The 17,605-nt window shown below is 38.9% G+C and overlaps 1 protein-coding gene across 24 annotated transcripts in view; it reads right to left on the bottom strand.

Moving 5' to 3' along the window:
• The window catches only part of kif1b (kinesin family member 1B), a 99,545-nt gene that overhangs the window by 31,258 nt on the left and 50,682 nt on the right, over positions 1-17,605 (bottom strand). For 11 of the 24 annotated variants that reach the window (XM_062054307.1, XM_062054313.1, XM_062054311.1 and 8 more), the window contains 11 exons: positions 16,777-16,910; positions 15,963-16,042; positions 15,661-15,736; positions 15,356-15,409; positions 13,769-13,831; positions 13,159-13,238; positions 12,419-12,525; positions 11,415-11,498; positions 11,118-11,298; positions 10,971-11,043; positions 2,386-2,494 (listed from right to left, as the gene is read on the bottom strand). In XM_062054307.1, the coding sequence (XP_061910291.1) occupies positions 2,386-2,494; positions 10,971-11,043; positions 11,118-11,298; positions 11,415-11,498; positions 12,419-12,525; positions 13,159-13,238; positions 13,769-13,831; positions 15,356-15,409; positions 15,661-15,736; positions 15,963-16,042; positions 16,777-16,910 (1,041 nt within the window). Of the gene's footprint in view, positions 1-2,385; positions 2,495-5,682; positions 8,353-10,970; positions 11,044-11,117; positions 11,299-11,414; positions 11,499-12,418; positions 12,526-13,158; positions 13,239-13,768; positions 13,832-15,355; positions 15,410-15,660; positions 15,737-15,962; positions 16,043-16,776; positions 16,989-17,605 lie in introns of those variants that run through there. The other 13 variants (XM_062054314.1, XM_062054331.1, XM_062054322.1 and 10 more) reach the window with 4 other exon arrangements.

Below are 17,605 nucleotides of genomic sequence, written 5' to 3'. Positions count from 1 at the left end.
AAATTCCGCGAAGCAGGAAAAAAAATATCCCACTTGATCACATCAAATCACTTATCAGCCTCCCGAAAATGTCGTCATCACTACGACAGTGTTTTGAAAGCCTACAAAAACCCATGCTGCTGAAGAAACTGCCCCAGAGCCAGCTGCAAAGAAAGGTGTGCACAAACTAGTTAAATCTACATTTAAAAATTCCTATATACTTTATTAGTAAGTTAATCGTTATCAGCCTAAAACAAATAAAACCTGCTGCCCTAGTTTCACTGCCTAAGATCCACTTTTTCTCGGTACATTACACCGATTTGCTCTTTTATCACACTTTGTATGTGTTTTTTTTGTAATTATATTTTTAGAATGTGCAGAGGGTTGTTAAAATGTTTTGCTTTGGGCCGTAAATTGCCTGAAAATATTGTATGTTAGTAAAAATGTATTTGTTCTTTCTGTTTTAACAGAAAAAATATACAGGTATGTTCTGTATATAATTGGACCTATTTTATTTATTGTCTGATCATGCAACAAATACAATACTACATATTGTATCACAACAATATTTTTGTAGTAATAGATATACTTAGATATTTGCTCGTCACCTCGACCTATGATTTCCAAGCAAGTTATCCATCAAAAATTCTAATCAAATGTATAGGCAATTGTGTAATAATATCATGAGGCGATTATACATTTACAGTGCATCCGGAAAGTATTCACAACGCTTCTCTTTTTCCACATTTTGTCATGTTACAGCATTATTTCAAAATGGAATACATTCATTTTGTCCTCAAAAGTCTACAGACAAAACCCCATAATGACGATGTGAAAAACCATTAAAATTTGTTGAAAAAACCCCCCACATGTACATAAGTATTCAGACCCTTTGCTCAATACTTTGTCGACGCACCTTTGGCAGCAATTACAGCCCTAATTTTGAATTTGTTGCCACAAGCTTGGCACACCTATCTTTGGGCAGTTTCGCCCATTCCTTTTTGCAGCACCTGTCAAGCTCCATCAAGTTGAACGGGAAGCATTGGTTTTCATCCAGGATGTCTCTGTACATTGCTGCATTCATCTTTCCCTCTAACCTGACTGGTTTCTCAGTTCCTGCCACTGAAAAACATCCCTAAAGCATGATGCTGCCACCACCATGGTTCACTGTGGGGATGGTATATGCCTGGTGATGAGCCGGACCTGGTTTCCTCAAAACATGATGCCTGGCATTCACACCAAAGAGTTCAAACTTTGATTCATCAGACCAGAGAATTTTGTTTCTTATGGTCTGAGAGTCTTTCAGGTAAACGTTGGCAAACTTTTTTACTAAGAAATGGCCGCTATACCACACAGGCCTGATTTATGGATTGCAGCAGAGATGGTTGTCCTTCTGGAAGGTTTCCGCTCTCCACAGTGGAATGCTGTAGCTCTGACAGAGTGACAATCGGGTTATGGGTCACCTCCCTGACTAGACTAAGATTATGCAGCAATGTACAGACATTCTGGATGAAAACCAACACTTCCCATCCAACCTGATGGAGCTTGAAAGGTGCTGCAAAGAGGAACGGGCAAAGAGGAATGTGTGAAACTGCCCAAAGATAGGTGTGCCAAGTTTGTGGCATCGTATTCAAAAAGATTTGAGGCTGCAAATGCTGCCAGAGGTGTATCAACAAAATATTGAGCAAAGGCTATGGATACTTGTGTACATGTGATGTTTTATTTTTAATACATTTGCTAAATTTTTTTTTTTTTAAATTTCACATTGTTATTATGAGGTATTGTCTGTAGAATTTTGAGGACAAAAATGAATTTAATCCATTATGGAATAACGCTTTAACAATAAAATGTGGAAAAAGTGAAGCGCTGTGAATACTTTCTGGATGCACTGTACATCCATATTCATTCAGTGTTACGAGTGGGCTTCTGAAATCAGCCATAACTGCTATGTGGCCCTCAATGAAAATGAGTTTGACACCCGTGCCCTAACACATAACACAACCCCCTCCAAAAAATGGGGAATATTAGGAATATTACACAAATTCAAAAGCAAGTTCACTCATGTATTTTCTGTATATGCGATGATATTGAAATATCACGTCTTGTTACATAAAACATTTTTGGGATGTTATTTTTAAAATACAATAATTTGTTGAATCACTGTAAATTTATTCAGTGTCAACATGTTATTAGCATAAAAGCCATGTGGCTCGAGTCCATGCATTTGTTAATTCTATGCTAAACGCTCATGCCTGTTACGGCTTAGGAACTTTGTCAAAAAAGAAATAAGGTTGCCTGATATGGGTTAATTCACATTTTAAGTAGTCAAATCTGTATTATCAGATTTATATTTCAACAAAAATTCACTTTAAGCTACAATAAGCCTAACCTAATATATAAACAAACCTTCTTCTTCCTCCTCCTCCTCCTCGAGTTCTTCCTCATCAGGTGTTTCGGCAACCAGGGAACGAGTCTCAACCTGTTTTTGAAGTTCTTGCAGTTTACTCTCATATACCTGGATGACCACAGTGGAAAGGAAAAAGCACACAAATACATTTTGATCAGATCATCTTACTCGTCATAACTACAGCAGCAAAACATTAGTGTTCTTCAATATCTAAAAAAAAAAAAAGTTTAATTTCCAGTGAACACTATTTACTAATTTAGCACTAGATGTTGGAAACAAAGGGTGTATCAGTGGACCAATGGCTTGCAGAGAAGTGAGGTCCTGTAGAGGCACAGTCAGCTATAATCCAATGAGGGGCGCCATCATCGTCATCATCATCATCATCGAGCGCAGGACAGCCTCCAGTCCTGGTGACCTCATAGTCTTTGTTCAGTGTCTTGAGGGAAGACAATGAATGCAGCCTTTTCATTTGTATTTAACCTCCTCCCTGCCTGTACTCCTACCAACAAACTGCAGCTTGTTGCACTCAGTTGACACATTGAATAATCGTTATGCATTTTACTTGAATGGTTTGGGGCTCAAATCTCGATTGCAAAATAAAAAGACCTCAAGAGATAAGGTTGTGGAATGTGACATTAAATCTAACATTGGCCTCAAACTGTCTGCTTTGCAGTTAAGTGATACTAAAAAGAAAAGAAAGAAAAAGTCTGTGTATTACCAATATTATTGAATATAACGCATAAAAATAACTACACACTGTACAACTTTAATAACTTTAAATTCACCACATTTTGATACGATTATTCTGTGGTAAATTGCACAATGGGACAACCGCATATCCTACTCGACATAAGTAAAACTGACCAGTTAACTTAGGTGATTAATCACAAAAAATATCACAATAATCATGTATATACACAGTTCAGCCACACAATTTATTTTGACTGTACATGTTCCTTTGCCTTAACTGCGAATGGTTAACTGAACGGCGGCACTAATTGTTATAAAGTCATTGATCAGGGCAATGCATACGTCAGTGCAAAGACAAGTGAGGCAGACAAATTTCACTTCAAAATACACCCAAACGGGACTTGATAAAATAGTTACTGTAGCAGGTTTTGAGCAAATAAATGACGTGCACATTAAAAAATGTTCCTGGATGATATTCTGACAATAGAAATGTATATTGTCCAAACTTTAGGCTCTTTTGTAAATCAATCGAAAATATGTAAGCACGTAATAACCTGCGATTAATCATGATTAATCCAAATTCAAGTGTGATTAAACAGATAATGTATCATTTGACAGCACTCATTTTTAATGATGGTATAGCAGTAATATGTTTATGAGCACCAAATGTGAGAAAATATCTACCTCATTTATGTGGTCTACTTTAGAATATAGAGGTGTGCAAACTGTTGCTTTTTGAAGTTCTGGGTTTTTATAAGATCATGGATGAAAGACCTCCTTTCTCGTGTACATGATACTCGGAACTGCCACTTTGGAGCTCTGCCAACTATCTGTCAGTCAACTCCAGATGTGGAAGCGCTCAGTTATACCATTATGTTTTCCTAAGTTAATAAGTTAACAGAGCCTGACACTGTTGATAAAATGTGATTTATACATATATGTATATATGCTGAAGCCTGATTACCTTTATAGTAGTGTCTATCTGCATTCAATACTTTTTCCAGCCTTTGTGGCTAATAAAGTCAATGAAAATTGAAAATGTTCTAGGTCAGTGACTACGTGTGGCTGCAATGTGTTACTCAAGGAATTAAGGCAATTTCCAAAATTCACAATACTTGTTGTCTTACACCAAGGGTCGGGAACCTTTTTGGCTGAGAGAGCCATGAAAGCCAAATATTTTAAAATGTATTTCCGTGAGAGCCATATAATAGTTTTTAACACTGAATACAACTAGATGCGTGCATTTTTAAGTAAGACCAACATTTTGAGAGTATAATAAGTCTCTTATTCTTTTTAATAACATTGTTATTCTGAAGCTAACCAATAATAAATAAATTACTTCTTACCATTAATGCGACTTCTTGAACAGGTGCGGTAGAAAACGGATGGATGGATTAAAATGCATGAGAATGTTTTATATTTTGAACGTTATTTTTAACAATGTGATTACCAGCTGTATTATTCATTACTTATCGTGTTAAGCAATGTCAGCTAAGATTTATCTGAGAGCCAGATGCAGTCGTCAAAAGAGCCACATCTGGCTCTAGAGCCATAGGTTCCCTACCCCTGTCTTACACAATTCCCTTAATACCCAGATGACTCACCACTTAAAATAAGAATAATTCCATGGTTGTGTTTTGGTTGTGAAAATATACAGCATCACTCCCATGTATAACAAAAGCATGTGCTTGGAGCATGTCATTTTATTACAGTAATACTTTGCAAATGAGTCTCCAACAACACAGACATCGGTATATTCTTTCAAATACTGCGTACAACAATGTTTGCACCAAGTACGACTACCGTGAGGCAATTTGATTATGCAAATTAAAAACAGCAGATGTACAACAGACATGTATACTTCAAAATGTCAAAACAACAGTACACTGTACATTGGATATTTTATTCCAGCTTACCTGGCAGCTATTGGCACCAGTGCAAACATTAAAGATAGCCATTTTGACTTACAAATTTAAGGAGATGTAAGTTGTTGCATGCAAAAGATAGTCAGCGCAGGACAGGGAGACTACAAGTGTTGCATAAGCCATTGTTATATCATTTGGTTTCTGTTACAGCGTAGTTAAGGCATAGTAAGGATAACTTGAAGACACTGATAGGCAGAGTTACTGCTAGTAGGCACTGGCTAAACATTCAACTGTTTTATTAGGGCTACATAGGGTTCAACACTGTGTATTATATGATGCATTTAAAAACAGTGGTCAACACCCTTTTCCCTTCAAGATGTTTAAGGCAAGTCTTTGGGAACAATGAGGAAGACTGACAACATCCGTTAGGTAAATGCTCATCTTAAGTCTGTTCATCATGGGCCCTCATTAAAAATGAAGATTGCATGAAAAGAAAACATAATGAAGTAAACTAAGCGCATATACGGTAGTTTTTACAGGGAGAGAAGACATTTGAGACAGTTTTCTAAAATATAAGATAATTAGATATCAGATTTGATAGTGCCTTTCGGTAACATTACCTTATTATAAAAAGCATCCAAAAGAGAAGTATACAATTACTTGTAAAAAACAAAACAAAAAAACAAAAACAAAAAAAAACAAGAGGTAGCATGTTCATTCTCACATGCTCTATGGTTCATGTGTTGTTGTTTTGTTTTACCTAACTGTATCATTTAATGAAGGCCTACACTAAGCTACTAACTGTACTATGTGTCCACAACTGATAAGAAGGTGCAAAATAGTTTACTACTTACTTGCATATTAAAATTCCACCACAAAAACATTATCAAGCAAGCTGCAGACTACTAAATCAATGTATTATAATAATGGATCTACGGTCATAGTTCAAGGCAATGGAATTTAGCCTAAAACCTAGTGCATAAGAACCAAACTCAAAAGCATACAAAGAAGACATAAATGAGCACTTTTCAAGTTGTGCATTTAAATACGCTATTTTCATTGACTCCTTTTTAGAGAACACCTCTATTGCATGAGCCGCAGTCTCCTAGAGACGGCAGGTTTCTAATTAGCGCTAACAGCCATGGCTGTAGGATATCTCTGGGTGTGGTGTTTTTAACTCAACACACATAGCAATAGCTGGATTTGAAGCACCATCCGTAAGTGGTCAACAGCTTTATCTACCTCTGCATAAACTTTAAAATGCTGGTTGCGGTATTAAGGCTAGCTGAGCATTTTCCTTTCCACTTTATCACGCATCCCCAAAATTATTTTGGGAACATCAATAAGCTATGAGTTTTCTAATTTAGGAAATAATAGCCCCTCTCCAATTAATACTTGCTTCCCCCATCGCAGTTTAGGTAGAGTAAATACAGTTATAATTAGAGCATTTACAAAACATAATATTTTCAATCGAACTGAGGTTCAGAGGCATTCATAACAATATGAATAAAACTAATGTGACCATTCTGTTGCATGGTTAAAGGGAAGAGATAGGTGCAAAGGGATTTTGGGGTCTACATTTGTGCACTACAGCAAATATACTGACACTTCTGTGTTCATACTGAAGAGGCTACACATAATTAGAAATTAAAACAATAACAATTAAATGGCAAATATGTAAACAATAAAAGTGAACCATGAAGACACATTTGGCAAATCAAAAGTATGACTGAATGAACAGTGATCATGGCATGCGTATTGTGATAAAATAGTATGACAATGATAAAGTATCACTTTTATAATACATACATGTTTGGATCAACCAATAACAGTCTTTGTATGCGCAGTTGTGATCTGTAATGTTTTTGCCTACTAGAATGAATTTAAATTCTAAACCACTGTCTCTCTGTTGGCTTTCAGATTTGGGGCAGACATTTGCCTGCGCATGCGAGGGGGGGCCTGAAAGTTAATTGGATGGTTGGCATGGTCAGGCTGATGGTACAGCTGGTAGCCATTGAAGCTGCCATCCATGTACATTGTGCTATTATATTGGCACGGCTGCTGGTGGAGAGGTTGGGGGTAAAGAGGCTGGTTCTGGTGGTGGTGGCGGGGCTGGTAAAACGCCTGTGAGTACCTCCGGCTGGCGTCAGGCTGCTGCAGGTGTTCTGTGGAGCCTGAAGGCTGCTGACGGGTGTTAAAAGAGTTGCTGCGGCCTCGTTCGTGGGGCTGTTGATGGTGGTTATTCCTATAGTTGTGTCTCTGACCCTGGTTTAATACCTGCTCAAAAGGCTTGTTTTGCCACTGGACTGATGGACTTGGCAATGGAGGAGTTAACTCTACTACAGAAGTAGCTATCTTTTGCTGAAGCTGTCTAACATCTGCAACCTGGTTTTCAGCTTCTTCCTCCTCTACAGCTTCTTTTGGCACTTTTAGCTCAATGACCTTCTCATCTGTGATAATGATATGGGTGCCAGGGCTCCACGAGTTGCGGTGTTTGGGGTTACTCCTGAAGGGGAAACGGAGCTTTCGGTCTTCTGGCGGTATGAATCGGTGCGGCCCAGCCTGGCGGCGGAGCTGCTTGGAGATCTCTTGTTGCTGGAGGTTCTTAAGGCGCAGCTGCTCTTGGCGTATCCAACGCATGTGGCCTCGTTTTAGGGGGGAGTCATCGCCTGCACTTTGGCCCGCTTGGGATTCTCCATTCTCTGCATCTGATGTTTCAGGCACAGGTGGTTGAGGGCTCAGAGTACTCTCCGTGCTAGGTGGAGATTCTGTACTAGGTTTCTCTTGACCCTCCGGTGTGATGAGTGGAAGCACTTTCTCCATTTTCACCATCTTATTCCTGAGAGCACGGATCTCCTCATCCTTCATGTTGTTCTGTTTCTTCACCTCATGCAAGATATCCTCAAGCTTATCGATATGCACCTTAAGCTCATCCATGACAACCCCGCCTGCTCGAGAGCCATTGGTGATCACGTCCTCAATACGTTCATCGCCCACCCCCACGGTATCCCAAACATCCCGAGCCACAGCCCTCCATGAGTCCCGCTCGTTGGGGTCCTTCTTACGATAGCTGGCGCAAAGCTCCTTCATTTTCACAATGGCAAGAGCTTCAATTTCCTGCCGTGTGTGGCGGAAATCGTTGAGAGCTACTTCATAGCAGATTTCTTTGACCGCCTGGATCTTCAAGTCAGAGACGGTCACCCACTTGGAGTCCTTGGTGATGCGGCGCCGCTGCGGGATCTGGTACATTTTAACAGGCTCTCTTCTCTTACCACTGCTGGGTAATCCACACTTTTTCACTATAGTTTGCAGTTTGCTCGGGGGCAGCTTTTCTCTCAAGGAGGTGATCAGTCTCCAGCTCTCCTCACAAGACCTCTTATCTGAGTCATCCCCACTATCAGAGTCGCCATCCTTGAAAGAACAACACAGGAAACAAACCAAATGGTGCCCCCCAAAAAAGGAGAAATTACAATGTGAAATCAAAAAAAGAATGAAAAATGTTTTAAAAAAAATAAGAATGAATACAAACGTATGAATATGCAACATGGGAAATCAGAATGTCAATAACTCAGGTCAGTTTATACGAGTTTTGAAAGGAACCTTAACAATGTTATCTAAATACAGTGGTGCCTCATTTTTTGTATGCCCCGGCTTTCTATAAATTCGGTTTTCAAGGAAAAGTATTACCGTAAATAAGTCTCGTTTTTTCTATACCGTCTCAGTTATCGTACGGTCAAATATCGCACCGAATGACCTAAACAACATCACTAATCAATTTGCTCGCATATCATATCGTTGGTGACTTAGTCTTATCGTGTTATTAATAAACGACATGAGTGCAACGTGCCTGTTATCCTGCTTTCAACTCCCACCAAGAAATCATTCTCCAAGAGCTCAGTCGCCCCTCTATATCGTCATCACCGGCTGACCTTTAGTTCTTTGCTAACACAGGTTTCTGCTTTTTCATTGAGTATGCTTCAAAATAAACCACCATGAGGCTAAAGAAAGGTGCAAGTGTCAGCACTTCGATAAAAATATAAGGTACAACATATGTATAATAGGTATAAAAAAAGTGAGAAACACTATTGAATTAAAGAAAACATCTGTAGCAAAAAACATGTGGCTATCCCTCCTCCCTCGCCACTCATCGCTTTTTTTGCTATCAGGAGTATTGAATAAAAGCTAAGTGATGTTTTATGTTCATTTATCCATTTCATTTGTCATTTATTTGTATTTACATATGTTTAGTGTAACTCTTTATATTATATGAAATGTGTTTTGTATTCAATGTTTGGGTGTTTGGAACTGATTAATTGGATTTACATTATTTCTTAAGAGAGAAATTTATTCGGTTTTTGACGGACCCTGTGGAACGGATTAATAAAAAAACACAGAGGTACACCACTGTAGTTTGCATACATCATTACTTTACCAGATGTATGGCAACATGCACCATCATTCAAAGTAGAATGATATCATTTACAATATAATAAACAAAAAAACAGTGCCTTCCATTGACTTTCTTCTATTTCAAGTCTAAGATTTTTCATGGACATATAAAATTTATAATTTGACATGGTAACAATCTGAAAGAAACAATCAATTGTAGTGACAAATAATGTTGCTAGCATCCCTAAATTGGCAGTGTAAGCTTTAACAATACTGCTCCCAATGTTGCATATTGATATTGAAAGTAAAAGCTGATTTAAATAATGAGCAAAGAAATATCAACAGAGAATAGTAGCCGCTGATTGGAGCCCTTTTTTATTGTTCTGTCAAATTCCTCTCCAGAGAGTAGTTATTGGAGAACATGCTACTTGCAGATAGCTTGCATGCATGTCACTTTTGGAGCTTTCCCCTATTCAGTCCATAGGGGTTCAGCATTTTTTAGTATTAGCGTGAGTTAGAAGAGAGTGTTCTTGCAGCTGAATAGAAAGCCTGAAGAGAATGTTACAAGAGACTGTGGTGAAGGTAAGTGTTAATCCACTACAAAAAAATGTTAGTAGAAAAATGGAATGCAGTTTCTCATTTTGGTAGACAAATAACATTACAGATCACAACCACTAGGGTGTATATATTTTAGGTATTGCATATTATAGTAAAGAACTGACTAGAACTGTATGAAAAATGTTCCGTCACTGAAATTTTGGAGCCTAACACCTGTTGCTATAAGCCATGAGAGATGATGCTGTAGGTCTGTAATACATTGATTCAGCTGTGAGCAGTGATAAGTTTGTTTGTGGGCGACGCCCGCCAGCCTCAGTGCACAGATAAGGCTCACGAACATGGGTAACAAAAGAAGTCAATGAGAAACCACATTGTCAATGCCAAAAACTACAGCAAGATTTTTTGTAATCACAATGCATTGTACACGCCATCAACTGCATTGAAGAGATGAAACTCAAGAGCAAGAAAACTAGTCTAGTCAAAGATGCGAATTTACAGCCACCTTAAAAGTCTACTAGCTCGACAGCAAATACTGCAACTGAGTCCAGAGCCAGCCCTCAATGAGTTAAGAACACATGCTATTAGGCATGAACCGTGCAAAAGCAGCATTTATGCATGTTTGGATTCTGATCACATTTAAATGCACGTATTTTGTTTCACACCAAATTTCCATACAAGTAAGAATACATGCTGTTTTGCAAGATTCAAATCTGCTACAGACAATACAAGAGAAGTGGAACAGGGATTTGGAAAGAGGAAAGCTTTACAAGCTAATTGTTGCTCCATCAAATTGCTACAGCTGCTTCAAACAAGAAGTTTTCCATGCAAAAAAAACAGACATGCACTGGTGCAAACACACATCTCAAAAGTGCCAAAGCTCAGAGTGAGAATTAGTACTAAGCAATTCAAATGGGCCGCTGACTACAACAGTCTCATGTAAAGTAATATTGCTGTATCACTCACAAAGCTACCTTAGTCACACAAATGATCGAATGTGTTGCTGAAACCCACTTAACCGCTTCCCTTTCTACAAAAAAAGACTAAAAATCAGTTTGTAAAAACACCAGCCACTTTGAACTCACCAATCTCTGCTGCTCCAGAAGTTGGTCTGCTTCCTCTTTCTCCTTTTTGTATAGGATTTCCATCTCAGTGAGCCTGGCCAGAGAGATTGTACAATTTGAGAAATACATTATGTCATGCCACACATCAACTGAAAGTATACGGTTTACCTTTTTTCCATTTCTTGCTTCATGTCAATTCCCTGTTTCTCCAAAAGCTCTCTCTGAGCAAAGGTCCAGTCCACTGGTTCCACAGGGGTCTCAGCCGTTGGTGTTTTCTCCCTTTCCGCCCTGGCTTGCTCGGGGTGGTTGAAGCGAAACACGTGGTTCTTTCCCATAATGATACGGTTTCCTGAAATAGTGCATGTGGATGAAGTATGTGAGAAAAGACTGCATTTGTTTTGCAAAAAGGAGAGGCTAATAGGAGTATTACAACTGAGAAAAATGTTTCATTCAAAATGAATGCACCTGAGCGCAGTTGGATCGCATCTTCAACACGCTTGCCGTTGACGTAAGTCTCTGATCTTTCACAGGGCACAAGCATGACGATAACTTCAGCAAAAACACACCAAATAATACACAATTAGTAGGGTTTGCATTTCTTCGTGACAGACGATTCAATAAACATCTAGGTCAAATACAAATAAGGCAACAAGAGAAGTATCCCACACTTATTTTTGTAACGTAAATCGGTGCAGCAGATATGGGCATTAACAATATGATTTGCCTGAGCGGCTGGACAGGACAGATTTAAAAAAAAAAAAAAAAAAGGTTTATCTTTTTTTTACTTGAAACGTCCGATGGGCCAGATTGTGGAATGGCGGTGGGCTAGATCCAGCCCATGGGCCATAGTTTGGGGACCCCTCACCTAGATAAATGGGTTACGATACAATTAAAAAATATATTTTAAAAACGGAACGATTTGATAAGATTTGATACGGTGAGTAAACAAAACAATTCGATCCTATGATTAACATTTGTTGAAGGAGACATTATTTTTACATCTCAAAAGAACAAAAGCATTCCTTCCTGTGCATAAGCTACTCCTGTTAGAGGATGAATAGTTAGGACCTTGATATCAAGCCCTCAGACTACACCTGTGCAATCTAAGTTTGTGAGCATTAACTGATGAAAACTACTCGGATGAGGACTCTCACGTTATTTTAAAGGCAAAATCACAAAACCCATCAACTTATTTTTTTGTTTCGCGCGATACCCTGATCTATGTTTCTACGCGCGATTAATCTAAGTACTCACAGTTGATTCTTATCGATTGAAGTCGCAGCTACCTACGCAGGCGAATCACTCACTTGTGTAACCGGATATCCGGTCGCATCGTTTTATTTTTTACAATAATTAGACACTCAATCTGCAAATATTTTCATTGACAAAAATGTGACTACAGCAATTCCTATACAAGTCAATAAACCTTAAACTGTGAAAGCAATACGCTTCACAACATGGTGCCTCACCATCCCCATTGGCATTTCTCTCGCTGTGGAAAATGCAGTGCTCCTCCCTGATGTGAGCGCCACTTAAAACAATATCCTGTCGTCTTTCGGCGTCAGCCTGTCCCACCCTGAAATGATTAAAAAGGCCAGTTTTAGAGGGAGAACACTTCACATTTCTACAAAAAGTCAGCATTTGACATTAAATGAGCTCTTAAATCCAATGGGTGATTTATCCGTGTTTCCATAGCCCGCCATTGATTGGTAGTGGGATGGGATGGGACTGGGATGATCTTTCGGGAGGTTAAAGGATGAAGAAGTAAAGGACATTATTTTTAGATTTTCCCTTAGTCTTAATGAAGCATTTTTGTAGCCGGTATATGGCAGTTTTTTTGTGCGTCAACACTACTCGAAGACAGGAGAGGATGCTAAACCTATTTAGCAGCATCAGAGATGGCAAATTATATGTTGTTACTTGGTTAGTTAAAAAGGGGAAATACAAAAATTGGCAAAAACAATACCCAGGCTAAAATTTGAGGGGGAATATATGATGACTGTCCAAGTTTACAGTTTCACTTTTTTTTTTTTTAATATCTAAATAATATTCCAAACTTTTTTGTGAGTTTTCCTTGCCCGTATGTGGGCTCTGTACCGAGGATGTCGTTGTGGCTTGTACAGCCCTTTGAGACACTTGTGATTTAGGGCTATATAAATAAACATTGTTTGATTGATTGATTGAAGGCATTAAATGAAGTTTGGTTTACCTTGTAACTCCATCTTTGATATAGTAGAGCAGACACTCTGACATGAGAGGATCCTCATTCAAGTTCACCAGGTGAGGAGTCTACAGAAACGGTAACCACAGAGCAGTCATTATGGGCAAAGTTTTATAACAATGTACAGGTAAGAGTAAAAAAAATCAGAATATCATGCAAACGTCCATTTGTGTCACCAATTCAACTTTAAATGTGAAATTAATATTTGATATAAACTCATTATATGCAAAGTGAAATATGTCAAGCCTTTCTTTCTTATAACTTTGATGATCGTGGCTTACAGTTTTTGAACACCAACTTTTCAGAGATTTTCTATTTGAGGTTTTCATAAGCTATAAACCATAATCATCAAAAGTACATCGAAATAAGGCTTAATATATCTTGAGGTACACGTTATGAGCCTTTGTCATACAGTATATTAGTTTCACCTTGTAAATCTAATTGCTGGAATAAACGCACCTCTGAACGATATTCTAATCTTTTGAGTTTCACCTGTAAATGACTATTAAATAGTCACATCCACACAAGTGCTGAGACTGCCTACTGTCTATGATTAGTTAGAGCTACCACAACACATTACAGTCTTGAAACAACCAACCTTCTTTGGGGAGAAGACCCCATTAAAGTCTGTATAGAGATCGCAAGGCTTCTCAGTGAATTGCTAACCAATGGAGCAGCAGTGCGTGAAAGGGGAAAAAAGAATGGAATACAGATGGATGTGAACACAAATGAGAAAACAACAAAACATGATTAACAGCAGTGGAGGATGGAACTACAACGTAAAAAAAACTCTGACCAGCAGTTGTGAGTAGAGTCAGGATGATGGCACAAAAGTGTTTCCTCGCCACTTTGCACTTCACTTACTAGAGTTTCAGTGCATCGCAGATTTAAAAATTGTAAATATGTGTTGGTGTTTTTATATACATGTATTAGTGACATTACCAGCCGTCTATCACATGCAGCAATGAAACCTTCACCCACATGACATTGTACATGGCATGCTATTGGCGGATGGCAGACCAATTATGGAGCATTGTGTTCTCTGTCCTGGCAGCTGATTCGCTCAGCCACATTAACCTCCTCTTTGCTTCAGCTCTGTAGCTCTGTTACGCTTTGTTCTGCTTGTGTGTTTAATTTTTTTTTCTGGCAACATTTTAAATCTATTCGAAGCCCTACGATGTCGTCCAAACGGCTTCTGGCACGGAATCCAAGCCCCAGAGGAAGCTTCGTACCGTTCGAGAAAAGGAGAACTTCCTCATTGCTATGCTAAAAGAATGCAGAATGTGAATTAATGTATGGTGGTGGTCAAAGGGGCCCTAGGCGCAAATCGGCAACCATGTTTTCGTCAGTCTACCTCGGGGCAGCTCTGGCAACAGATGTAGCGTACCACCACCAAAGTGAATGAATGATGGCTTCTCGGTTTTCACTGCAAAGCGCTTTGAGTGTCCAGAAAATAGGGATTATAAAGACCTAAATTGCATAAAACATTCATACAAATCATAAAATAAGAAAACCTACTTTGTAGAAATTCAACTATACATGGGGGTCTAGAACGTAACTCCAGCAATAATCGAGGGAACATTAATGAGTTTTTCCACTGCATAGTACTGGCATGTCTCTGCTGAGTATCTCCATCAGTATCAGTCGAAATGAGATACAGTACAATATTAACCAATAACCACAAGAGATTAGAACGAGGGTCTCCTTTATTTACTTTTCAGCAAGAGACTGCTGGCCACGTATAGGAAAGGAAGTTTATCCAAAAGGTAAATGAGGGAAGCAAAAAAACATAATGCTGCAGAAAAGTGGAGAATATAGCTTATAAAACTGCAGCATCCAGGGCAGTGGTTCAGTCATGTGGTACTGGCTCAGCATATTTGGAACCCAGGCTTAATAAATAGGTGCTAGAAATAGTACCTGTTTTTTCCAATGAATGCATCAACAGCGAGTACAGCCATTTAGACCCAGGTCGGTACCATGCAGTAGAAAATGAACATATCACATCATCATCTAATTACCTAAAAAAAAAGGGTTGTTTTGTTAAATTTTACATAGAAAACTAGAGCTGTAGAGCTACTCCAGGTGTTCCACATGGGAAAAACGACAGAATTCTCATTAAAACTACTCGCTTTCTCTGGGAACTACTCAGGAATTTTAGATCATCTGCCAACTCGACTAAACAAACCTTCTTGGTGGGACAACAATCAAACTGCTCATCAAATGGACTTTCATGGCTGAGCTGAGTACATGAAGGAGGCACGTAATCAGAAGAAGGGAAGAGAAAGCCAAAATGATAAGAGACGTGATGAAAAGTGACAAAATCAAAGACGGTGCATGGAGGGTTTTTGTAGGAACACAGTACCACATGAAACCAGATAGAGAACGTGAAGACAGAGAGGAGTGAATAAAAAACAACAACAAAAAACAATCTGGAAACATGTCTCACTTGTTCCACAGTCGTGTGCATGTGTCTGATAATGGCTAGCCTACCTTTTTAGGAGAGAAGACACCCAAAGTGCCTCCATCTTCACGTATTGCCACACCCATTTCTGCAAGCAAGGCCTCCCTATTAGGGAACAGAATGTTCTTTAAACTAATATTCCATAAATGTTGTATATTGTCAAAATAAATACACACTATTGTGAGTATTAGCCTACATGTTAGAGAAAAGTATGTGTGACCGTGTATTCTGGGATAAAAAGCAAAGCTTATGGTGTGTGCGTGCGTGCGTGCGTGTCAGTTAGCACAACATGGATTGAATACAGCAATAATAAGATTGTCCTGATAGTGACCTCTCCATGCGTATTGCTTCGGTCTTTCGCAGCTTCTCTTCCCAGGTTTCATTGAGCTCAGCAATTATCTTTTCAGACTCCTAAAACACAAAAGTCAAAACGTGAAATTGTTTGGGGAAAAAAAACATCTATTCTTCTCGTATTGTTGATGAACAGCTTAACATCCGATGTCTATGCTTGGGTATCATGCCATTTTTTTTTTTATTGCAATGGAAACAAACTATAAATATGTGCTCCACCTTTGAATATAATGTGCCTTTCTTTTAACTGAGAGGAAATAATTTGGGAGTTATTTTTGTGCCCTTTCCTTCATATCTGCAATAGAGCTTGACGTCATTTGATGACAGACAAGAGTGGGCACCTCGGTCACCATGGCAACTGCAAATAGTTAGCAGTTGCAATCTTATGCACTGCTCTAGATTGAGATTATACTGCCGGCATGATATAAAGTCAACTGAGCAAAATCGGACTGGCAGAAAAGGCTATTTAGGATTTGATATTACATAATGGGATTTAAGAAATATCCTTAATTTGATTTAGGATGAAATTTAAGCAATCATAAAGAGAGAAAAAACTTAGCTATAAAAGGCCATAAAAGGAATACTTTGATTAAAAAGAGCTACTGACTATACTGCCAACAAGCACAGCTATGCAAAAACACACCACTGCATCCTGGGATTTATATGTGTTATACGGAAAGTGATTGGCCAGTTAAGAAAAGGGGAAGAGGGTTTAAGTATAATAAAATACATCACACTTATTCATTCTTAGGGGGCCTCAGAGTCTATGCTTGGACACCACAATCCAACTTTACCTTGAGTCTTTCAATAGCTTCCTCTCCACCGGGAGTGGACATGATGCGCTCCTGGATGCTGGTGACCGACTGCAGAGCCCCCTGGTTGCACAGGGAGCCAGAGGACGGTGAAGCTGTCAAGGAACCGATAGGGGCTGTGGAGAAATGGCCAGGGCGTTGGTTCTCTGAGGCTATCAAGTATCTATTCTTATTGTTGTGAATGTCTTTGAGGTCTGAGCCAACAGCAAGAGAGAAGGAAAAACAGAGAGGAAAGTGGGCCAGGACAGGATGGGTTGAGGTGATGAAAACAGATTAAATGAAGGGAATTTAATAGAAAAATCAGGAGAGAGGAAGAAGAGAAAGGACAAAGGGAAGGAAGACCAAATGTAAGACACACATTGTACCAAGGCATTAAGACAAACATACATAATTGTGTCAGCTACAGACAGAAGCAGTTTTCACCAGATGTTTTTTTATCCGGCTGCTCGCATTGCAGCATTTAGTGAAATGCACGTTCTGGAAATTAACATTAAATATTTTTCCTGACCTTTGGGCACCTCCGTATTGTTTCTTTTCGATACACTGTGTGAAAACTGCTATTACTATATTGGTATATGCGTGGGTGGGAGATGGAGACTGCAAAGATGGTCCAGAGGTCAGACAAATTACACTTAATGGCACATGCTGCCACAGTTCAACGCACACGTACACACACACTCACACACTCTCAAGGTATCACTCATTCCTTATTAATAGCATCACGCCAAAGGCACAGCAACATATTCAGACATGTCAATCAAACATATAAGAAAAAACACAACTAAGTTTATGTAACAAATGAGGTGAAGTA

The sequence above is a fragment of the Entelurus aequoreus genome, linkage group LG07 (genome assembly GCF_033978785.1).
Source record: "Entelurus aequoreus isolate RoL-2023_Sb linkage group LG07, RoL_Eaeq_v1.1, whole genome shotgun sequence".
Lineage (NCBI taxonomy): Eukaryota > Metazoa > Chordata > Actinopteri > Syngnathiformes > Syngnathidae > Entelurus > Entelurus aequoreus.
This window is presented reverse-complemented; position numbering and strand designations above follow the sequence as displayed.